Here is a 25,157-nt window from a genome sequence, read left to right as displayed (position 1 = left end):
TACTTACTAGTGTGACCTAACCTCTCTGGGCTGGAGTCTTCCTTCTATAAAATAGACATACTCACCATACCCACCTCAGGGAGTTGTTGGAATTTAATAAGCTAGCAAAAACCCTTTATGCAGAATCTTCACGCAATAGTCACATAGTGAAATTTGATTCTTTTTTTTTGTACAAAGGAAAATAGGTGGCCCTGATGAGAAATGGTGGCATGTGGTAGAGATGCTCTTCTGAGCTCAGTACTAAAACGGCGGGAGGCAAGCATAGCCTATGAACTTCCTTGAGGTTAATACACTTCCAAGGCCTCTAGAACCTTGCCTTGGCATCCCTTGGGACCAGCAGCATTGGCCTCCCTGGGAGCTTGCTGGAAATGTAGAGTCTCTGGTCTCAGTCTGGATCCACTGAATCAGATCCCACATTCACCAAGATCTCCAGGTGATTCGTATGCACCTGGTACTTAAAACTCTGAGAAGCTGCTTATCTAAAAGCCACATTTAACCACCCATTCCCCACCTGCCACCTTTAGAACAATGTTTGACAGGCTCACCTGTCAAACATAAACAGGTGGTGTTAATTAACTGGAAGGCTTGATTGTTAAAAAAAATTGTCTTTGGGTCAAGAGAGTTGATTTTTCACAGTTGGTTCTTTAAATGTAAAACAGCAAGAGGAAAGGAGGATGGTTCTTTTCGTACATTCAAAGGACACAGAGGTCTCTATTTTTTTACTTTGATGCCATGTAGGAGTTTTAAACAAAATGAGTGGTTATTGTCTTTGACAAGTCCTATGTAATTTGTTTTCACAGTATCATGTCCGTTTTCTACACAATGTTTAAATAGTTGTGTCTGCTTCACTACATTTCAATGTAAGCCCCATTAGGGCAGGGGCCATTTTTGTGTTCTTTACTGATGTTGAATGAATGAATGAGGCTGTTACTGTTTCCTGAATGAATTAATGAAAGCACAAATGAAGTTGAATGACTTGTCAAATTCACCCAGCATTCACACTTAGTCTGGTTTCTTCCTAAGTTCATCATCTACCTCTAGCCTTCATTGTAGAGGGACGTGCCTCTGCTTTTAATGAGATACAAGATACACCTCTTATGCTGCCCACAGCTGCTTCATTAATCTTGTTTCATTTCATCTCCCCTCTTAGCCATCCTTTTCCTTTTAAGAACTTTCTCTTTTCCACACCTCTGAAACAATTAGGCTCTTGGGTGCTTTTAGAATCTGAGTGATTACCAACTCATGTCATTTCTTGCCATTGCATCTCTGGACGACTCCTCTGCTTCTCTAAGTTCGTGGCTCCTGCCTTGCACTATCATCTGTGGATTATGGTAGCTATCTAGCTAGTTTTCTGTCCTGCAGGCTTTCTACTCTGAAACTCATCTTCTATGTAATTATCAGAGTTACCAATTAAAATTGCAAATTATGCTAGCAAGGACAGGTGACTTTAGAGGCAGTTACAAACAATCCCCCCAGTCCAGAGGCTTATCATTATGGAAGTTTTCTCATCATTTCTACTACATATTCATCACAGGACATGGGGAGGTGGGAATGGGATGGGGGTCCTCTGTTTATTGTAGCCACTCAGGGACCTCCTGGAAATTCCCTCTCAACATCTTCTCTAATCACCTCAGAAGGGGAAGAGAACGTGCTAAAGTAAAACTACCCTTCAACCTTCCTCCTAGATGTGACACAGGCTACTTCTACTCACATTTCACTGGCTAGGTGGATCATGTGATCATGCTTTATTCTGTAAGGGGCAGGGAAATGAAATCTACCACATGCCTGGAAAGAGTGGGAAACAAGTGGCAAATGTCAGTAATACTCATCACACACATCGTGCCACTTGTTTGTTTAAAAGCTTCCAGAAGTTCCCCTTTAACTTCACAACTAATTTCACATTTCTTGGAATAGAATAGTGTGGTCTCAAGTCAACTTTTTTGTTTTATCTCTTGTGTCATCCCAAGCTTTTTATGATTTCTCTGGTTCACTATACAGACTTCCTCACCTCACACCTTCGTATTTACTATTGCCTCTGCCCACAGGGACCTCCTTCTTGGTCTGTCTTCTACAACTACCTGTGCTTTAAGATCTAGGTCAAGGATTAAAGAGCACGGTCCCTGTGAACACCTTTGTCCAGAACTTTATTATATAGCACAGAAATAATATGTGGTGATTTATTGTTCTATATTACAAAGCCTTTGAGGGAATGTTCAGAGATTATTTGTTAAGTGTATTAGTCTGTTCTCATACTGCCATGAAGAATCACCTGAGACTGGGTAATTTATAAAGAAAAGAGGCTTAATTGACTCACAATTCTGCATGGCTGGGGAGGCCTCAGGAAACTTACAATCATGGTGGAAGGCACCTCTTCACAGGGCAGCAGGAGAGAGAATGAGTGCTGAGCAAAGGGGGAAGCCCCTTGTAAAACCATCAGATCTCATGAGAACTCACTCAGTATCATGAGAATAGCATGTGGGAAACCACCCCCATGATTCAATTACCTCCCACTGGGTCCCTCCCATGACACATGGGGATTATGGGATTACAATTCAAGATGAGATTTAAGTGGGGACACAAAGTCAAACCATATCATTAGGGAATTTAAAAAGTACATTTCTTGAGGTATAATCTATGTTCCATAAATTGCATCCACTTAAAGCATGGAATTAAAAAAGTTTTGCCGATGCATCCACCCTGTGAAACCACCACTGCCCATCAAGCTGCAGTACTTTTCTATCACTCCCAGAAGTTTCTTTCTGTCTCTTTGCTATCCATCCCTCTTTCCACACCCCATCCTCAGACCACTACTGATCTGCTTTCTGTCACTGTAGACTTCATTTTCGTTGGCATTTTCTAGAATTTTGTGTTGACGGAATTACACCGTATATACTGTCTTACATCTGGCTTCTCTGACTCTGCATAGCAATATTCAGATTCATCCATGTTGTGTAGATTAGGAGTTTGTTATTTTCTGTTGCTGAGTAGTAGTCCATTGTGTGGAGATCACACTTTGAAAAAAAATCCATTTACCTATTTTTGGGCATTTGGATTGTTTCTAGTTTGGGGCTACTACAAATCAAGCTACTATGAATATTTTTCTACAAGTCTTTTTGTGGGCATGCATTTTCATTTCTCTCAAGTAAATACCTAGGAATGAAATGGTTGGGTCATATGGTAGATGTACATTTAATTATAAAAGAAATAGTTTTCCAAAGTGGTTTTATTCTACCTTCTCAATGCAAGGTAGAATACAATGCATAGGAGTTCCAGTTGTTCCATATATTTATTTTGCTGTTAATTTTTTAATTTTAGCCATCCTAATGTTTATACAGAGGTATCCCAGAGTGGTTTGCATTTCTCCAATAACTAACGACGTTGAATATCTTTTAATGTACTTTTTGAACATTCATGTAGCTTCTTTTGTGAAGTGCCTATTCAAATCTTTTTTCCACTTAAAATTTGGCTTTTTATCTTCTTATTGTTGAATAGTAAGAGTTATTTATATATTGTGGATACAAGATCAATGTTAGATACAAGTATTGTGAGTATTTTCTTCCATTCTGAGAATTGTCTTTTCATTTTCTTATTATTTTTAAGAAGCAAAAGTTTTTATTTTGATGGAATATAATTTATAATTTTTTTCTTTTGTGATTTGTGCTTTTCTTGTTACCTGAGAACTCTATACCTATGCCAAAATTGCAGAAATTTTCTCCTATGTTTTCTTCTTGTGTAGTATTGTTACTTTTACCTCAATGATCTCTTTTAAGTAAATTTCTGGGTATGGTATGAGATAAGGATTCATTAAATTTTTTTTCCATGTGAATATCCGGTTGTTGTGGCACCAGTTGTTGAAAAGACTTTTCCCCCCACTAAATTGCCATGATTGCCATGGCACCTTTGTGAAAAATCAATTGATCATCGTGTTTGAGTCTTTTGGTTCCATTTATCTACATGTCTATTCATTTACCATCATTCTTATGACTGTAGTTTTTTAGCAAGACTAGTGTAAGTCCTTCAACTTTGTTGCTTTTTATAAAAATTGCTTAGGCTATTCTAGGTCATTTGCATTTACATATATATGGATTTTATTTGTTAATATTATGTTAAGGAGAGTCATGCTTATATTCACAAGATATATTGTTCTGTAGTTTTCCTGTAATATCTTTGTCAGTTTTGGTATCTGAATAATGCTAGCCTCATAAAATAAGTTGGCCAGCATTCTCTTTTTTTTCTATATTCAGAAAGAGTATATTAAAAAACTGGTATTATTTTTTCATTAAATGTTTGATAGAATTCACTAGTAAAGCCAACTAGCCCTGAAGTTTTCTTTGGGGAAGGTTTTTACTTACAAAATTCATTAATTATAAATTTAATTGCTATAGGGCCATTTAAATTTTCTATTGTTTCTTATGTCAGTTTTGATAATTGATGTCTTTCACAAAATTATTTATTTCCTCTACATTGTTAAATTTATTGACATATAATTATAAGAAGATTCTCTATCTTTTTAATCCCCTTTGTCATTTAATACTGTCATATTGTCATTTTTAATATTCCCAAGTTTTCAGGTTTATCAGTTGTATACAGAACCAACTACTAACGTTGGGTTTCATTGATTTTTCTCTACTGTTTGAATACTTTCTCCTTTGTTAATTTCCTCTTTAATATTTATTATTTTCTTCATTTTGCTTCAGGTTTAATTTGTTCTTTTCCTAGTTTTCTAAGATAGAAGCTTAGGTAATTGATTCTTGATTTTTTTCTTTTCTAATAGGAAATTTTATACCTAGAAGATCCTTTTCTGCACTGGGTTAGTTGCATCCTATAAATTTTGATATGTTGTGTTTTTATTATCATTCAGCTCAAAACATTTTCTGATTTCTTCCTTGACTCATGGGTTATTTGGAAGTGTGCTGTTTAATTTCCAAATATTTGGGACTTTCCTAGATGGCTTACCATTGAATTCTAGTGTAATTCTCTGCGAGATTTCAGTCTTTTGAAATGTGTTGAAACTTGTTTTATGATCCAGCATATGATCTATCTTGGTGGATATGCCATGTCCATTTGAAAAGAATATATACTATTATGGCTTGGTATAGTGTCCTAGTATGTATTAAATTAAGTAAAGATGGTTGATAGTGTTGTTCAGATCTTCTGTGTCTTAACTGGTATTATACTTTGTTCTATCAATAACCAAGAGAAGATTATTAGTTCCCAACTATATTTTAGGATTTGTCTATGTTTTCCTTCAATTTTGCAGTTTTTCCTTCATCTAATTTGAAGTTCTGTTGTTAAGCACATATATTAATATTTATAGCTTCCTGCAATATTAATTTTTAAATCATTATCAAGGGTCGCTGCCTATCCTGAAGTCTTTTTTGTGTGCTGTTAATATATCCATTATAGGTTTCCTATGCTGACTGTTTGTGTGGTGTATCTTTTTCCAGTCTTTTATTCTCAGAGTGAATTTATGCTGACTGTGATTCTAACTAGAATTGTCCTTCTGTATATCTCCTTCTAACTAACTGAAAAATTTATCCCTTGTAATTTTTCTCTCCTGATATTTAAAAGATACTTTATAAGGTACTGTCATAGCTTATTCCTTTTTTTTTTTTTTTCCATTTCCCCAGATCTTCCTTCCTTCCTAAATCAAGTCTTGTCTGCTTCCTGGGGTCTGCCTGGTGTGCCCTGGTTTTCACTTTTTTTTTTTTTTTTTGACGGGGTTTCACTGTGTCACCTAGGTTGGCTGCAGTGGCCTGATCTCCACTCACGCAACCTCTGCCTCCTAGGCTCAAGTGATTCTTCCACCTCAGACTCCCACGTAGCTGAGACTACAGGCACGTGCAACCCAGCTGGCTAAATTTTTTTTTTTTTTGTAGAGATGTGGTTTCATCATGTTGCCCAGGCTGGTCTCAAACTCCTGGGCTCAAGTGATCCATCCACCTTGGCACCCCAAAGTGCTGGGATTGCAGGTGTGAGCCACCATGCCCAGCCGGGTTTTTATGTTTATTGCTTTTTCCCATTATATTGTGAGCTCTTTTTTTTTTTTTTCTCCATGGCAGATTAGAAAGGAAGGAAAGAAACATTTGTTGAGCTGCTCCTACATGCCAGGCATTGCGGTAGGCACCAAGTCCTACTCATTTAAGTCTGTTAGGTATTAATTTACACACTGAGAAATCAAGTGTTCACAGGGGCTACAAACTTGCTGAGGATTACATGGCGAAGTGTAATTTTTAGTTGCATAATTAATTACTTATATGATGGGAGTCATCAAGATCTGAACACAAATCTTCTTAATTTCAAAGCTCTACTTTTATTCACTAACCATGAGCACAGAGATAGCAATGGAGGGAGGCAGATGGTTTCCATGTAGGGGCAGTGGCAGCAGAGGTGAGAAGTCATCGAAGGCAGATGCTAGCCTCACATTGTTTTTGGGAGTGGACCCTGCCTAGTGGAATTGTTGAGTATTACCGCTGGAGTTCACGCCCAAGCCAATTCCAGGAGGTCTGAAAGGTCCAGAGAATTCAGATAGAGTCTCCAGCCCTACTTATGGGGAAAATCATAAAGCAAAACAAATGTGGGGGATTAGTGGTTTTGGCAAGAGACTTGACAATACTCTGAATCAAGATGTCATTCTTAACTTGGAGGCAAAGGGCTCCTCTGATTTGGAAAGTCAGTTGTATAATTTTGGAACATGTGTTACCTTCTTGTGGTTCTGAGAAGTGACCATAAGGTTGCTGTCAAATTTTCTGTTGATATTGGGAGGAGACCTCAAGGGGAAAATGATAATAAAAGCCTATATTGCCAGATGGTGGGTGAACTGAGATCTGGTCCAATTGCACTAGCAAACTCAACTCCAGTGTCAACTGAGGACTCTGCAGCAGTCTCAAACAGTTCAGCTGAATTTGGAGGGAAGGAAAGGTGGGGGTGGGCTTGGCCATAGTCCAGCACATTCTGATCAAGTTGGAACTCCGAGTCATTCTCAAGAATTTAGTTGAGTAATTGTCCAGTTTTCCTTGCTGCTTCTCAGAAAACATGAAGCTCCATCCACATTCTGGTGGTCCATGGACCACACAAACTCATAACCCACTTTGAAAACCTTGGGATGTGGGATGAGAGTGACTGTTTTGCTAAAGAGCTCAAACAAACCTAAATTCTTTGAAAGTCTGAAGGTAGGGTCAACCCCAAAAGGTGGGATTTTAGAAAGAGCAAAACCAAGTAACCAGCTTGTATGTTGGGAAATGGTTAGGTTGACTCTGAACAGAAAAAAATGTAGCCCTCCAAAGGAGGTGTCCAGGTAGATGGAGGTGAATAAGACATGTCATTCTTTTTCTGGGAACACTCTCATGACCTCTGAGATCCTCTGCTTATTTCTCTACAAAAGCTGAATATTCGAGAATTCTATTTTAGAAAGAGAAATGTATATAGAAACAGGTGTTCAAGCAATCACAAAAATTATTTTGGAAAGAGAGTAGTCAGATGGCTCAGTGTCAAAAGGCCAAAAAGGAAAATATGTGCAGTCAGTGAGTTAGTAGTAAATTATTTTACTGAACCAATAAAAAATTATCATTAAACAGAAATCAAAGATTTAATGTTACTTTGGAAGAGGAGAAAACATTTTTAGGCTTCTGTTACCTTTCTGTGACTGGAAGCATCCAATACTCAGTGTTCTGTTTATCTGGTCCCCCAATCTTAGACATTTCTCCTCCCCCATTCGATGAGAACCCCAGCAGGGTGTATTTGTTTTCAAGATTGGGTTGCTGAGAAAATAAATTCCCTGTGGTAGAGATAATGATTTGGAAGATCTCAGATCTTGTTCCCAAACCTGTCATTTGGAAAGCATTGGGCAGAGACTCATAAGAAGTCCCAGGGGAATTGGAGTCCAGGAATTTTCATAAAGGAGTGAAGTGGGGAGAAAAAAGCCTCACGGAATTAGAGGGGGATAACAAAATGGTATTTGCTGAATGTACATGCTGGAAATTACTGCCGCTGGGAAAGAGGTTGTGGATCTTACTTGGGTTGGTGAGCAAGGCGGACGTCAAAGGCCCAGGGTGCTTATGTTCCATTTCCCTCTTGGAAGAGAGGAGGAGGAGGAAGTGAGCTGCTTCTTGTGGTGGTGGAGCTTTGGACCCAGCTGTGAAGGGTGGGGCCGTGCCTTCTGTCCAACTGGGCTGCAGAGGTCAGTTTGCTCAAGTAAATTGACTGTAAGACTTTATGTCAGGAATGGGGCAGCTCTCAGGAGTAAGCCGATCATTTATCCTTTCATGAAACCATCTGTCCTTCTCTTTTTGCATTTTCCTCTTTTGAAACAGGTTTTCATGCTTACCCAGTGTGTCCGTTTTCTCTATATTCAGTTTTGCCCTTCACTTTGGCCCGCCTCAGCCATCTAATGTCCAATTCTACGTCAGGGTCTCTCCTGATGCATTTTTCTTTCTTCATCTCTCTCTTTCTCTCCTGTCTCGGTTTCCTAATTTCAACTCTCCTAGAGGAGTAATCCACATTCTGTCTGTACTATCCTCATCCCAGAGTCAGTTCTCTGTCACTCAGCCAAGTTCTGGGTTGGGCTGCTTTGGGTCAGTGGCTTATCTTGAGCCTTTCCGTGTGGCTGGGGAGACAAAATCAGGTGATAGAAAACCTGGCCATGCCTCCACATAGCTGAGCTGAAGGTGGGGCTCTGACACAACTGTAGAGAATGCTCCCTTCTTGAGAATAACAGTTAGCAAAATAAAGCATGCCCTTTAAAAGGCACAGCACCTCTGCAGAAGTTTCCTGTAGAGGGAATCTTCTAAAACTGTTGTCTGCAATGTTAGTGCTATAACACTTTGGCTTGTTGCTGTTATGATATGGTTTGGCTGTGTCTCCACCCAAACCTCATTTTGAATTGTAGCTCCCATAATTCCCAAGTCTCCTGAGAGGGACCCAGTGGGAGATAATTGAATCAATGGGGGTGATTTGCCCCATACTGTTCTTGTGGTGGTGAATAAGTCTCATGAGATCTGGTGATCTTATAAGGGATTTTCCCTTTTGCTTGGCTCTCATTCTCTCTTGCCTGCCACCATGTAAGATATAACTTTGCTCCTCATTCACCTTCCATCATGATTGTGAGTCTTCCCTAGCCATGTGGAACTGTGAGTCAATTAACCCCTTTCCTTAACAAATTACCCAGTCTCAGGTGTGTATTTATTAGCAGTGTGAGAACAGACTAAATACAAGTAATTTTTTTTGTGATAGTGATAGACTCGAACAGAAACACACTGCTTCATCTATTCCCACATGATGACACCTATTCATTCGTGGGAAGGTAGATGAGTGGAATGCTCTTCTGAGTGATGGGGTATTTTTGTTTGGTGCAGTCAAAAGCTTTGTTGAAACAAAATATTTTGTGCTCTTAACACAGGTGGTTGCAACAAAGAAAACCCTCTTAGATTGTTGTGGACAACATGTGGCTGCACTTTGCGAACTGCAAAGCGCCAGGCACACTGCTGTTTACAGTGTCAGGCCAACAGCAAGATGGAGGCTCTGCTCAGCTGTGATCTAGCAGTTGCATCTTAGGCAGGAGAACAGTCATAAAAGTCTCTACAACTCTTTTGTGGCTTGTTTTAAGGCCTGCTTCTGGTGAAACAGTGAAAAGGGCAGTTTTTAACCTTTAGCAGCTCATTCAAGACAGAGATCTTCAAACTGAAGTACATGGACCCTTGGGAGACAAAAAGATTCTCAGGAGTTATGCAAGCAACTTGGAAAATTCACTAAAGGATTCCATTTCCAGATTCTCAATTGTCATGTATATCCTTTTGTAGAATTGCTGTATCCAAAAATGGGTGTTTCTTCCAAGTTTTCACTTCCTCTTTCACAATTGCCCTGCTTTTCAAAAGAAAGGCAACCCCTCAACCACCAATTTTTCCCAAATATTACCACCCTGCTTTGTCCCAGGGTGTAAGAACTGTCTGGGGGCTGAATGAGGGCCAGTGCGTTGGCTGGTGTCAAGAACAGGAACCCACCAGCTCCACAACTCCTGGGTCAGGGAGTTTCCAACTTTTTGTTTTCATCATAATGGAGGGAGGACTTGTCAGCCTGGAAATCATTCAAATTAATTCTAGATGATAAATTAGTATCTCGCTCTTGGTATATATGTTAGTTCATTCAGGCTGCTACAACAAAATACCTAAGACTGGGTGATTTATGAACAACAGAGATTTATTGCTCACAGTGCTGGAGGCTGGGAAGTGCAATGCCAAGGCACCAGCAGATTCAGTGTCTGGTGCAGGCTGCTTTCTGCTTTACAGATGGTGCCTTCTTGCTGCATCCTCACATGGTGGAAGGAAGGGGCAAACAAGCTCTCTCAGGTCTCTTCTGTAAGGGCACTCACCTCATTCTGGAGGGCTCAATCCTCATGACCTAATTGTGTCCCAGATGCCTCACCTCTTAATACCAACACATTGGGGGTTAAGTTGCAACCTACGAATTGGGGGTGCAGGACACAAACATTCAGACCACGGCAGTTTACTACTCAAGAGAAGTTAAAAGAATTGAGTGATATTTGTGTAGCACATTTTTTTCATTCACTTCTTGTTTATGTTGAATAAATTTTATTAGTACCTACAGTTTTGGAAACTAAAATGGAATAGGATTGTTGCTGAACCTGTCTCATTTCAGTAGAAAGGATCATTGATCTTGAGCTAAATAAGCTGATACAAAATAAAAAGGCCCAATTCATTCACTAACAACTATATTTCCCACAAAATTTTACTTTTGATATTCAATAATTGTTTATCAAGATTAAAATTTATGTTTTTGATGAATTATACACTACTAATAATTATAATGAAAGCCAATTTTGGAAAAAATTTTAAGAATTAGAGACATAATCATAAGTATTTTGTTGCAGAGAAATATAATAGTGTGATCAATATATTTTCAAGTATGGAAATACATTGCATTAGGATATATGTGGGGGAATGGAATGGAAATACGAATTTAAAAAATAGCAATGTAAAATTCCTGTTAAAGAGCTTGTGTGTATATATTTTAAGCTGATGCTGGTAAAAATCAGACTGCTGTGACATTATGATTTATTGGATACATCTAAAATAATGCTGTAGCAGTTTTATTTTAAAGGTCATTATTTATAATACTCCAGAAATTATATTCTTTGTAGCTATTAAAAGAGAAGATGAAAGTTTTAAGATGTTAAAAAAAAAAAAAGGAGGGCTGATATGGTTTGGCTCTGTGTCCCCACCCAAATCACACCTTGAATTGTAATAATCTCCACATGTCAAGGGTGGGACCAGGTGGAGATAATTGAATCATGGAGGTGGTTTCCCCTATGCCCTTCTCGTGACAGTGAGTGAGTTCTCAGGAGATTTGATGGTTATATAAGGGGCTTTCCCGTTTGCTCAGTACTCCTTCTGTCTCCTGCTGCCCTGTGAAGAGGTGCCCTCTGCTATGTTTGTAAATTTCCTGAGGCCTCCCCAACCATGCAGAAATGCAAATCAATTAATCTCCTCTTTTCTTTATAAGTTACCCAGTCTCGGGTATTTCTTCTTAGCAGCTTGAGAATGGACTAATACAAAAGTGTATAGTTAAAAAATTTTTATTATAAGATAATTCTTATAATAAGAGGATTCTTAGAAGAGCAGAGAAGTCCAAAGGTAGCTAAGCTGGAGTGTCACTAGGCAGAAGGGACACATACTGGAGTCAACAAACTGGTTCTGCCACTTACTAGCCTTGTGACTTTGCATAATTACTTAAATTGATTCACTTTTTTTCCGCACAATGAAAATATTAATTTCCTTACTAAATCATGGTAAGAATTAAGTGACTTGATATCCTACATGTGATCAAAGTGTCAGTTTCTCTCCAGTTTTCCCAAGGCCAGTTATCCCTCTCTCATTCTTCCTTCTTCCACGTCCTCACTTATAGTCAAAGTTAGTCTCCTTTCATATCCCCTATTAAATATACTTGATTTACATTCAAAAGGTCCCAAAGTATCTTCTATATGTTCATTTACCCAACCAATATATATTGAGAACTTAATACATTCTAGGCACTGTGATGGCACTGGGGATACATCTGTGAATAAAAAAAGGCAAAATCGCTATTGTCATAGAGATTATATGGTAACCAAGGACATGTGATGAGAATGAATTGGCTACTCCCAGTGTCCTTTCATGGTTTTGGCTAGTGAGAGACCAGTTATGTTTCTGCAAATTGGCCCATCCATCCGTCTGTCTGTCTGTCCATCCATCCATCCATCCATCCATCCATCCAATTAAAATGTACTGAGAAACTCCCAGGTGTTAGGACCATAATCAGGCCTTCCCTCTCTGGAACGTGACCACAACAACACTCTATTTTAATAAAATTCTCCTCTGTACAACCTTTATCACAATACATGTGAATTTTATTTGTATCATATATTTTGGGATTAAAATGTAAATACCTCTGGTTTTTCTGTAATTTTTGACTGTGTTTCCTATTTATTAAAAAATATCAAATGCAGTTTAAGTATTCAAACAATTTGCGTTTTCCTTCCAAAACAAGAATTTGTTTTTATTGAGATGTGCTTTAGACAAGCTTGTCCAACCTGCCTTATTTTGTTGTTGTTCTATTTTGTTTTGTTTCAGGCTTTTAGCAGCCTGAAACCATGATTTTTAGTTTCTGTCTCTAGTGGTAAGCAGAAAAGAGAGATGAGGAAGGGGCTTTACTGGCCCAACCAGAAACAGAAACTAGGAACCTATGACTGAATTCTTTCCCTTAGGCACCCCTGAGTTTATAACTAAAACAAATTTAAAATTATGGATTTAGGGATAGGAAAAGATCTGGGTGTTCAAAGTGATTCAGTTTCTGCTTGATATTGAAACTTTATTGTAGAATGTTTTTCTACCACTTACTTGGGAAACAAGTCTTCCATACATACAGCATTGAATTAATTTGCTCAGCTTTTACCTAGAAGTTTAAAAATAGGTAATGGCCAGGTGCGGTGGCTCACGCCTGTAATCTCAGCACTTTGGGAGGCTGAGGCAGGCTGATCACCTGAGGTCAGGAGTTCAAGACCAGTCTGGCCAACATGGCTTAACCCCGTCTCTACTAAAAATAAAAAATAAATAAATAAATAAAAAATTAGCCGGGTGTGGTGGCACACTAACTACTCAGGAGGCTGAGGCAGAAGAATCGCTTGAACCCAGGAGGCAGAGGCGGCAGTGAGCCGAGATCGCGCCATTGCACTCCAGCCTGGGCCATAAGAGCAAAACCCCGTCTCAGAAAAAAAAAAAAAAAAAGTTGGTAACATTGAACATTCCTGGTTTCCTTCTCTCTACCTAATTATCATAGAGACAGGTCTTTTAAAGAAGCCAAAGTTTTTTAAATGATACATTTCAATTATTTGAGCCAAATATATCTTTTATCAAAGTAAAGACTTCTTTGAGTCAAGTTTTAAAATATTTTTTCTATTTTATATTGATAAAATTAAATTTTATCTCAATAAAAATATAATTCACAAGATAAAATAAAATTCAGCATTTTAACTTTTTTAAAGTTTACAATTCAGAGGTTTTTAGTATATTCATAATGTTGTGCAGCCATAACCACTGCAATTACATCATCCCAGAAAGAAACTCTGTACCTCCCAATTCTTTCCTCTCCCAAACCCTGACAACTATTAATCAATTGCCTATCTATCTGTATGGATTTCCTATTCTGGACTTTTTATATACATAGAATCATAAAATATGTGGCTTCTTTCACTTGGCACAATGTTGTCGAGATTCATTCATGCTGTAGCACATATCAGCACTTCATTCCTTTTCATGGCTGAATAATGCTCCATTGTATGGATATACCATATTTTCCTTATTCATTCACCCACTGATGGACATGCGGGTTGTGTTCACCTTCTGGCTGTTATGAATATGCTTCCATGAATATTCATGTGTAAGTTTATGTGTGAACATGTGTTTTCAATTATTTTGGGCATATACCCAGGAGTAGAATTGCTAGATCATATAGTAACTCTATGTTTAACTTTTTGAGGAACTGCCAAAATATTTTTCACAGAGGTTGTATCATTTTACATAAAAATACTTTTATATGTATTTGCTGTATGTGTACAAATATACGAAAATGTATATTTGTATACTAGAAGTTTCCTTTTCTAGTTTCATAAAGTAAAAGAAGCATTTGAGTGAATTTTAACTTGGATGTTCAAGGGAAAAAATTAAACAGAAGAAAATTCCACATAGCAAAATGAAGCAATTATTTATACATATATAAAAATATATTTTATATTTAAAAATATATATTTTAAAAATATAATATATACACATAATTTTTCCATTTATCAAAAATATATTCATGATATAGAAAGGGTTTGAAGCTTTTTATTTCTGAAGATAAAAACTGATATTTATTCGGTTTCACCATCACTAAGGAAAGATTGTTGAAGTTACCCTTTAGAAAATATTTCCATAACTATAAAAAATGAAAGTAATTATTTTCAACATTATAATGCATGCTGTGTTTTAAGTGATATATTTATATCTAACAGGAACAGACTTTGACCCAGAACACAGAAACTCACTTGTCAACAAGAACCTTCTGGAAGAGAAGACTGGCAGAATATTTTTTAAGTACTAAGACTTGCCTGTGATGTGGTCTCTGCACATAGTACTAATGAGGTGCTCCTTCAGATTGACCAAGTCCTTGGCCACAGATCCCTGGTGAGTATCCTCAGTGTGATTGCCTGCTTTTATTTAGTAATTTCTACTCAATGTTTGTTCTATGGATGTAAATCATCTGAATGCTTAATATGTCAAAAAGCCAAATCATTCCAGAAAGCTAAAGGTATGTCTGCCATTTCATGACTCATTTTTATTATTGAACACCAACCCTCTCAATTTTCCCTGAAATGCACCCACATAATCACCAAATGGGAAGTTGCACAAGGAAAGGCCCCAGATTCTTGCTCGCTTACTCACTAGGTTTGAATAGCAAAAGACTTATATGCCCAAAGTTTCAGGGTCCCTATAACTAGAAGAGTTAGGACAGACTACTTCACAAGTACAGATTAATAACACCCCCAGCCCTCCACAGATGTCCACGTCTTAATCTCTGGAATCTGTGAATATGTTATGTTACATGGCAAGATGGCAAGGGGTAATTAAAGCTACAGATAGAATTATGGTTCCTAATCAGCTGACATTGAGATAGAGGAGTTGACCTGAGCTTGACTATCTGGATGGGCCCAATATAATGACAAGCATCCTTGGAAGTGAAGGAGAGAAGCAGGAGAGCAGTCGGAGAAGGAGCTTTGACTACAAAAACAGAGGCCAGCGGGATGCAGCAAGAGAGACGCAACTGGCCACTGCTGGCTCTGAAGGTTGAGGGGGACCAGGAGCCAAGGAATGTGGGCAGCCTCTAGAATCTGGAGAAGGCAAGGAATCAGATTCTCCCCGGGGACCTCCAGAAGGAATACAGCTCTGCCAACACCTTGGTTCTTGGCAGTCAGACCCATTTCAGACTTCTGACCTCCAGAACCGTAAGATAATATATATGCATTGTTTTAAGCCTCTGAGTGTGTGGTAACGTGTGACAGCGGCAATAGGAAAACAGGAAACCAATATGAGATTGTTCAACGAGACTCAAAATGACATTGGGAGTTAACACAGGGAAATGTTAAATAGTGAAAAAATACAAAAAGTTCTGAGGATGATGGACAAGAAATTACGGGGAGTGAAAGAAGTGAAGGTGGTGGGAAGGAATATGGTCCAGTCTTAACTGATTTGGGGTGGACGTAGAAGAAATGGAAAGGAATCTTCATTGTGGATTTTTTTTAAAGAAAAAAAAAAGGAATGATCTTATTTTTTAATATCTACAGTGGCAGAAAGAACAAGTCCAGTGCAGGATAAAGGGACTATGAAGGAGCTTCGGACCTGACCCGAGCTGGCCCCCTCGGGGCCATTCCGTCTGCACTCTTTGGAGCCTATTGTCCAACTTTTCTAAGTCTGTTTGCTCTTCTATAAAAGGTTTAAGAAACATGCTGTGCCTACAATCCTTGATGAGATTATATAGAGAAAAGCGACAATTGCTATAAAATGCAACGTATCCTATTTAAAAATGTCCAGTGATAATAACTCATTTAACAAGCAAGAGTTGTAAATACACATTCAACCTGATTTAAAGCAGTTGATTCCCGGTGTTTAACACCTCCTTTATATTTTTCTCTTTATTTATTTGGTTACTACAATGAAAAGCCAACCTGGCTTGTGTTGGAATTATCATGAAAACAGCTGAGGAGAGAGGGAATTTAGTGTGGGAGCCATTAAGTATGGGCTGGACCCAGTTACTCATCTCCCAGATCCACTGCTCTGTAAACATCTGTAGTGTCTGTTGGCATCTCAGCAAAAGAGGAAGAAGTAGAGGGTGGAGAACAAAGGCTCACTTAGGACATGAGGTTTTAGAGAGGAGAAGGCTCTACAGAGAACAAAAGAACAAGGATGGCAGATAAATCACAGCCCAGAACTGAGCCCCAGTTCTCCTACCATCCTTTGGAATGGTGTGACCCGAAGTTCCAACCACAGCTGTTTTAAGCGTTAAATAAGATGATGGATCCAGAAGCTGTTTGACAAAGGTCTAGAAAATATATGCAAATGTTTAATGGGTGTTTTGTTTTGTTGTTTTGAGACAGAGCCTCACTCTGTTACCCAGGCTGGAGTGCAGTGGCACGATCTCGGCTCACTGCAATCTCTGCCTTCCGGGTTCAAGTGATTCTCCTATCTCAGCCTCCGGAGTAGCTGGGGTTACAGGCATGCACCACCATGCCCAGCTAATTTTTGTATTTTAGTAGAGATGGGGTTTCGTCATGCTGGCCAGGCTGGTCTTAAACTCCTGACCTCAGGTGATCCGCCCACCTCGGCCTTCCAAAGTTCTGGGATTACAAGCCTGAGCCACCGCACTTGGCCTTTTAGTGGTCTTTTAAAATTGCATATGTCCTCTGTTAAAATTTGTTTGTAATAATGAAGTTACCCCAGTTGGATTTCTGCCTCACTTATAAGGCCCTGGACTACGTAACTTTTCCCTAAATATTCCATATTATTTCCTTTTTTCTCCAAACCATCCTCCCAGTCCAGTTAGGTTTCCTTCCACCTTGCCTCCTTCTAGTTGCTTCCACTAAATGGCATTATGGGATACACTGGTCTCGGCAATGTGCATGTCTGAACAAAGCTGCCTCCTTCCTTCTCTCCTGCAGTTTTCATTCTGAGAATCATCTTCTTTCACTCGTCTGTCCCTCCAGGTCTCACTTTCAGAGGGTCCTCACGGTCCCCAGCACAATGAGGACCACACAAGGGGTTCAACACACACTTCTTGGCTGATTAAAAAGAGGAAAGGCAATGATGGCAGCCAGAGAGAGGAAAGCATGGATCTTGTCACTGATGACAAGTCGGCTAGTAGGAGCAGCCTCATAGAAATAAAAAGTAGCTTTCTGGAATTAATTCCTTTACTCTTTTTCTTTTTAATTTGTTTCACATGAAAAGAAACTGTTTAAATTAATCTGCATTTTTGTTTTTCTGTAGGTCACTTACACTCATTCTCTTTTCTGTACAATATGTATATGGGGTAAGTACATTCACTAGCTCTGGTTGCGTTGTGAAAATTCACTTTATAGAATGCATAATTTTTGTTATACTTTCAAAGAAATCACCCTCTGGGACTCAATTTTCTTACCTGTAAAGTTGAGAATAGGACTAAATAAACTCTAAGATTTCTTTTATATTGTATAGTCAAGACTGCTTTCTGAATTGCCTAGGTATTGGGGATTTCTTTATTTTAATACAAACATAACTCTTTCTTTAAAAGTTTTTTTTTTTTTGGAGACAGGCAAGAGGCAGCTGGGCCATTTCAAGATTAAATCAAGAAATACAAGAATAATTTGAACATTTTAGCTCAGAAGAAAAATAAGCCCAGAACATTCTGTAATAAGCTATCTTTCTTCTGCTTCCTCACTGAAGAATCCCAGTCATTAAACTCACCCTCAGATGTGTCTGGGAAATCCCACTGTGGCCTGCCTGCAACTCAGGTTGATCTTGAGACAACTGACTTGGTTTAAATCACTCTAGTGAACACATCCCTATCTGTTCATACTCTCCACCTTGGATTCACCCAATGCAATTTCAGTGAATCAAGTTATTGTAGGTCTTTTCAAAGCAAATCAAAGTGCAAAATTACCTTCTGTTCTCCTTTTCCTACAAGTTGGGAGCAGAAAACACCTGGGTCAAAGAATGAGGAGCCAGTGGTTCTTGGCTCTGCCAAAGATTCATTTCTTAACTTATATAAGACTCAGTTATCTCCTGTATTGAGTAGGGATGATAAGACTTGCCCGACTTTGTTGACATGCATTTGAGAGCATCACCTGAAATAATGAGTGGAAACAATACTATGATATATACATGTGTATTTTTTCTATTTCTCTTACCTGATTTTTAAAAGTTTATTTTTGTGTTATATTCTTTTTCCTGTTATAAAAGTCTGCAGAGTCCTAGATTTTACTTTTTTAAAAATATTGCATACAAGTAAATATAATTTCTGAATCAAAGATTTTTCTATCCCAGGACTTCTACCAGCTTGTGGTGTGCAGAGAGTCTAGAGATTTCACACAGGGAGTGGCCATATTATCGTTGGGTTTTAAAGGTAGCAATACAAATCGATGCAATGTCTGTGGGAAGCGATTTGGTATTACCCATCCGGATTTTGAATGCACGTACCTATTGACACAGGAATGTGTCTTTTTGGAATTTGTCATACGTGTTTATTCTGATTCATGCATACAGATAAATATGCCCAAGAGTACTAATTTCAGGGTACTGTTCAGTATAGACAGAAGGGAGCTCCCTAAATTTCCTTCAACAACAACTGGTTAAACAAAGTATGGTACGTGGTCTGATGGATAGGCATATGTATTACTTTGGAATGATTTTGAAGACTTTGAATTATGTGAAAACAGCAAAATATAGAGCAATCCACCATTTGGATAAAAATAAAACAAGTCCAAATCACCAAAAGTGTGTTTGTACACATCTGTGCCTGTGTGCCCATGTGCTCATCTGCCTCTGTGTGTGCGTGTGTGTGTGTGAATGAGGTCATTGTATGAATATGCTTATTAATGCCCAGACACCTATTTGAAAAAAATTATCCTGTATAGGAGGGAACTTGGGGCCAGTGTTGAAAGAGGACATTTGTTTTCCTGTTACACTCTTTGGCACCATTTGAATTTTTAAAATTATGTGTCTATATTATTTGTTTTTCAAAAAAGAAGATGGAATTAAAAGTATAGGACATTAATAACTTCTTTGTTTGAACTTTTTTTTTTTTTTTTTTTTTTGTGAGACAGGGTCTCACTGTGTCACCCAAGCTGGAGTGCAGTGGTACGATCTCAGCTCACTGCCACCTCTGCCTCCCAGTTCAAGTGATTCTCCCACCTCAGCCTCCTGAGTAGCTGGGATTCCAGGCATGTGCCATCACATCTGGCTAACGTTTTTGTTATTTTTAGTAGAGACGGGGTTTCACCATGTTGGCCAGGCTGGTCTTGAACTCCTGGCTTCAAGTGATCTGCCAGCCTTGCCCTCCCAAAGTGCTGGGATTACAGGAATGAGCCACCACAGCCAGCCTTTGAACTTTTCTATGTGACAAATATATGTTTAACAATATCTGAGATAAGGCAGATAGTGACTTTTCCTTTTTTCTCTTTGAAGAAGAGTAACATTAGTTTCCGAGAGTGTGAATGTATTCCCAGTGAATGTGGTTCGTACTTTGAATGTTTAATTGTCTGAAATATTGTGTTTATCTTTTAAAATGGATTTATACAATCTATTTTTGAGGTGCAGACCTCTATAATTTCACCCTCCTCTTTTAAATATTTATTGGGGAATGTTTACGTAGAATAACTTTGCAGAGGCTAAAATCACCTCTTGCTTTTTCCTTTTACTGATCCAAGTCAAACCTTGATATGTGACTATTCCTGTTTTTTTTTTTTTTTTTGAATCTACTAATCTATTTTAAAGTGATTCTTTCCTGAAACATAGTTTTGCTGCAAACATCTCAGTGATGTTTGGCAAAAATAAGCAAAGAAATAATAATAACAAACTTGCCCTTATTATCAAGCCATCTAATCAGCTGACCTTATTTTTTTTCCTCTAGTTGTTTTGATATTTCAGCGAACACATAGTAATGAAGCCCAACCTTAAATGAACCCAAGTATTCAATCTAGTTACTTTAAGTGCTTTCATGCTGTCCCGACCTGGGCCCGGGCATTTAATTTTTTTTTTAACCTTATCAGGGTGTTTAACTTAATATTTCTGCATTTATAGATAACAACATTACTCAAAACTCAAGAGGCATATATTTCTGAAACTTCAAATACATTTTTAAACTTAAACTATCTAATCGCTTGACTCTCGTCAAGCTTCAAATTCTTGTATGCTTTTAATGATCCATGAGAATATTGTTTACAAAGATGTCTTTTTAAAATTAATGCTTAAAGATATTTTCTTTTGGATTGTGTCTGAGCATATTTTTCTCCAAAAAATAAGCCTAAGCTGTGTGAGTGAAAAGAAAAATAATGTATGCTGATTAGACTCTTTTCCCTCCCATACACATATACCTGTTCATATATATGTATACATACATGAATATTCACATATACACATATATATTCAATGCATTCACACATACATATGTATATATGTCTTCCATGGGACTATAAATATTAGTTTTATTGTTTTATGTTTTCCCATCATACAGTGGTCTAAAGGCTTGAGTTTACAGCCTTAAGTTTAAAAAGGTTGATCAATCATAAAATTGTACGGCCAATGTATAAATGTTGCAATGACGGCTAGGCCAGATCATGAGCCAGGCAAACCTTTTCTCTGATGCTTTCTTGATATTCCTATCCATGCCCTTGGGTCCTAGCACCTAGAGGTGATTTGTCCACTACACAGGGGCCTAAACCACCACTCCCTCCCCACTGGCAGGCCCAGCCTGGGAATGCACGCTCAGTGCTCATGTTCATTGCAGGCGCATCATGGTGATTGCTGTTAAGGTATCTGCTTATGGAAATAGTACTCTGGGACTATGCTTTTATATGGAAGTGGATGGTGACTCTGGATATAGGTGATTAGGATTCATGAGAACAAGGAGCTGATTCTTCCCAAAGGGCGTGTGTGTATGTGTGTGTGTGTGTGTGTGTGTGTGTGTGTGTGATGCTCTAAAGACAGTGTTGGAAAGTTTGCTAAAAGTGGGGAAAAGGTCCAAATTATTCAAGTTCAGGAGTTTCTGTTTGAGAAACACATTAGAGAAACCATCTTGGAGTCTCAGCAAATTGTAGGAACAACAATTTTAATTTTAAGCCCAAGGATGGGACAGAAGAATTGTCCTAGGAAGGACAGTTTGATGAGGGAGGAGATACACTGTAGCTGATCTTGAAGATAAAGCAAAGCAGGCCCTGAAAAAAAAACAAGCTTTTCATTTAAACTAGACTCCACTGTCTATGCATGGATTGCCTAACCACATAGTTTACACTCTAAGACTGTTCACAACTTAATAAATTAAGTCTTACCGAAAGGGAGAAACTGCAGAAGATTCCAGTTAAAGCCAAACGACTTTAGAAGGATACTTATTTTCCTTCAGCATCCTCAGTTTTGGAAGCTTCTTGCTCATATAATCAACCCTCCTTATTATTAAGCTACTGTGTAAGTTCTTCATCTTTTTATATGTCATGATTTGTCTTTTCTTCTCATGGAGTCAAAGGTAAACCAAGAGTGCTTGTTATAATGTATGTGTTATGCACGTAGTTAAACGATGAGTACTGGTATACTAAATAAGATGCTTCACTTTCCAGAGTGGAAAGAAATACGTTGGTCCTTGTGGAGGAAGAGATTGCTCTGTTTGCCACTGTGTTCCTGAAAAGGGGTCTCGGGTAAGTGATGTAAAGACCAACATGGGCAGCATTCCTGAATTTTGAGAACTTGTGAATATTTAATATAAAGTAATCCCAGATTCTTGGCAAATTTTAGTCCTCGATAATGTTTATGTATTTCACAGCCGATGTTTTTCACATTCTAATAGCAATCTCAACTATATTAGACAGTCCAGGCTTAGAAGATAGTGTAGGAAGCTGCGATTCACCCATTGTTTTATATGACACTAGTCTTGTGAATTGTCCTGTGGAGGAAGGGTCCTGGTGTGAAATGGTAACTACTGGGTCACCATCCTGAAATATGGCATTTTAAAGGCTCTGAGAGGTACTGAAGTTGGTAGAAAAAAATCCAAGTTTGTTTGGTCTTTCCAGACAGTTGACCACAGGACTCTTTCTTGGATTGTCGCTATTGAAACAAGTGGCACAGTGTTCTAATGAAGTGATAGCTATATTTTTTGTATGCTTGTTGTGTGCCAGGCACTGTTCTATGAGTTCAAAATGCTTCTGCTCATTGACTTCTCGTAAGAACCTTCTTAGGATACCATGTTTGCAGTGCAGGAGACTGAAGCCCAGGAAAGTTAGTGTCTTGCTCAAGTCCACCCAGAACGGTCGCCTTGATGACCACGCTAGATTCTCTGTTCTGCAAAGCCAAGAACCTCTTTGGTTACTGTCTGTCAGATCTCTTGAACATTTGTTAATGTCTCCCCCATGTTCTGACAGCAGCCCACTAATTCATTTGTGATAAAGTATTAGATCAAACAATTCTCTAATTACAATTACTCCCACAATCTCACAAGAAAGGAGTGTGGTATAGAAGTTTGGGACAATTTTTGAGTCAGATCAATGATTCTTTTGAAATGTGTCCTCATCCATTCTTGCTGCTGTAACAGAATACCATAGACTGGGTGGCTTACGAGAAATTTATTTCTCACAGTCCAGGAGGGTGGGAACCCCAAGAACAAGGTGCCGGCAGATCCAGTGTCTTGCTAAAGGCCTGCTTCCTGGTGTGCAGATGGTGTCTTCTCACTGTATCCTCATATGGTGGAGAGAAAGAGTCCTCTGGGGTCCCATTTATATGGGCATTCATCCAATTCATGACTACTCCACTCTGATTAATTACCTCCCAAAGACCCCATCTCCTCCTACTATCACCTTGGGGGTTAGAATTTCAGCATATGAATTTTGGGGGCCACAAACATTCAGTCTGTAACAGTGTTCAAGTCAATCGTAGGGGGCTGTGCATGACATTCAAAAAGCACAGTACAGTAAAGAGGAGTCTACAAGGACACAAAACACTACCCACAAGAGAAGGGACAACATATTTCTCTCATGCTATTGCTTCATCTTTACACAGCAGGTGTGCAATGGGTTCCTTTGTTGGCCTATTTTACTGGGAGCAGCTACCTTATTGAGCATAAGTTATGACAAATCCACTGATGCTTAAACTGCTTTGTTCCTTCTTCAGTACATCAAAAATTTTGTTCATCAGAATTTATCTTGAGCTTTTTCTTTTTTTTTTTTTTGTTTTGAGACAGAGTCTCGCTCTGTCACCCAGGCTGGAGTGCGGTGGCGCAATCTCGGCTCACTGCAAGCTCCGCCTCTCAGGTTCACGCCATTCTCCTGCCTCAGCCTCCTCAGTAGCTGGGACTACAGGCGCCCGCCACCATGCCTGGCTCATTTTTTGTATTTTTAGTAGAGACGGGATTTCACTGTGTTAGCCAGGATGGTCTCGATCTCCTGACCTCGTGATCCGCCAGCCTCGGCCTCCCAAAGTGCTGGGATTACAGGCGTGAGCCACTGCACCAGGCCAGAGAGCTTTTTCTTTTCTATTCTTTTTCTTTTTTAGACAGGGTCTCACTCTGTCACCCAGACTGGAGTGCAATGACATGATCTTGGCTCACTGCAGCCTCAAACTCTTGGGCTCAAGTGAGCCTCCCACCTCTACCTCCCAAGTGGCTGGGCCTACAGGTACATGCCACTACACTAGGCTAATTATTTTTTTGATTATTATTATTATTATTATTATTTGTAGAGGTGGAGTCTTGCTGTGTTTCTCAGGCTGGTCTCAAACTCCTGGCTTCAAGTGATCCTCCCTCCTTGTATTCCCAAAATCCTGGGATTACAGGCATGAGCCACTGTGTGCAGCCAGTCTTGAGCCACTTTCGTAATACAATTTTAAAAGTGAAGCTTCAAGAAAACAAAGTCCTTAGCTTTTTCGTGTAAATGTGCACATTATATAGAAAAAAAGCCTGGCTTTTTTGTGAGGTTATTAATGTAAATATACCAAGATTGTACAAACGCAAAAAGGAAAAAAAACCTCAGTGCCTCTAAATTTTATGACTTTGAGCTTCAGGACCAAGATAAATAGATTTGATCAGCCCTGTGGCAAGAAAGAGATGAGCCGACCCCAAAACAAAGAGGACCAGTTGCTTTGATAAAGGCACCTCAGCAGGTCTCCCAATGTGAATGAGGCTGAGAGTTGTTTTAGCAGAAAAGGCGATGCTACTGGTTTCCAGCAAGTAGAGACCAGAAGTGCTGTTCAACATCTTACAATGCACAGGACAGTCCCCACACCAAAGAATTATCCATCCCAAAGGCCAACTGTGCCAAGATTGAGAAGCCCTGTTCTAATCTCACCTCTGCTCTGTGATGCAAGTATTATTATTTCCACCTTTCAGAGCAAGGAAACTAAATTCCCAACAGTTCTAAATAACTTGCTAGGATGCAGGAGAGCCAGGAATCACACCCACGTGTCTGGCTTCAACCCCAGCATTTGCTCCATGATTGTGGAAAGATCATTACATGAAGGTACCAACTGCTGGGTTGTAGCGTCACTTTGTAAACTCGGGTTGCCACTTGACTCTGACCAAGCCTGGGTTTCCTTGCACGTACCCCCATTGGTCCTTCTCTTCCATGTCCTTGGGCTGTTAAACAAGCGCAAGGCATTGCATGTGTAGATGGTGTACTTTCCACCCTCTAAGCAGTCTCTGGATAGGGAAGGCTCCCGGTCCTGAGCGGCACTCTGCTGTGTGTGTCTCTGTGTCTGCGCGGTCAAGGAGAGCTGTGTGTGCCACAACAGGGAGCCTGTGGTCTTCCTGAGATGAATGGGTTTTCCATGGGAAGGCTGCAAGTTGCTGTGACATCTTCCAGCAAGGATTTGGGAGTGTGGCTTGTGCGTAACAGAAGGTGGTTT

General features: G+C 39.1%; 1 protein-coding gene across 1 annotated transcript in view; it reads left to right on the top strand.

Annotated features, from left to right (window-relative positions):
• Positions 1-25,157, top strand: part of COL4A4 (collagen type IV alpha 4 chain) — a 163,432-nt gene that overhangs the window by 2,360 nt on the left and 135,915 nt on the right. Inside the window, exons 2-4 of the mRNA XM_003821828.5 lie at positions 14,543-14,714; positions 17,568-17,610; positions 21,887-21,964. Of these exons, the coding sequence (XP_003821876.2) occupies positions 14,644-14,714; positions 17,568-17,610; positions 21,887-21,964 (192 nt within the window). The 5' untranslated portion in view covers positions 14,543-14,643. The remainder of the gene's footprint in view (positions 1-14,542; positions 14,715-17,567; positions 17,611-21,886; positions 21,965-25,157) is intronic.

The sequence above is a fragment of the Pan paniscus genome, chromosome 13, assembly GCF_029289425.2.
Source record: "Pan paniscus chromosome 13, NHGRI_mPanPan1-v2.0_pri, whole genome shotgun sequence".
NCBI lineage: Eukaryota > Metazoa > Chordata > Mammalia > Primates > Hominidae > Pan > Pan paniscus.
The sequence above is the reverse complement of the archived record's forward strand: the minus strand, read 5'-3'. Positions and strand labels throughout refer to the sequence as shown.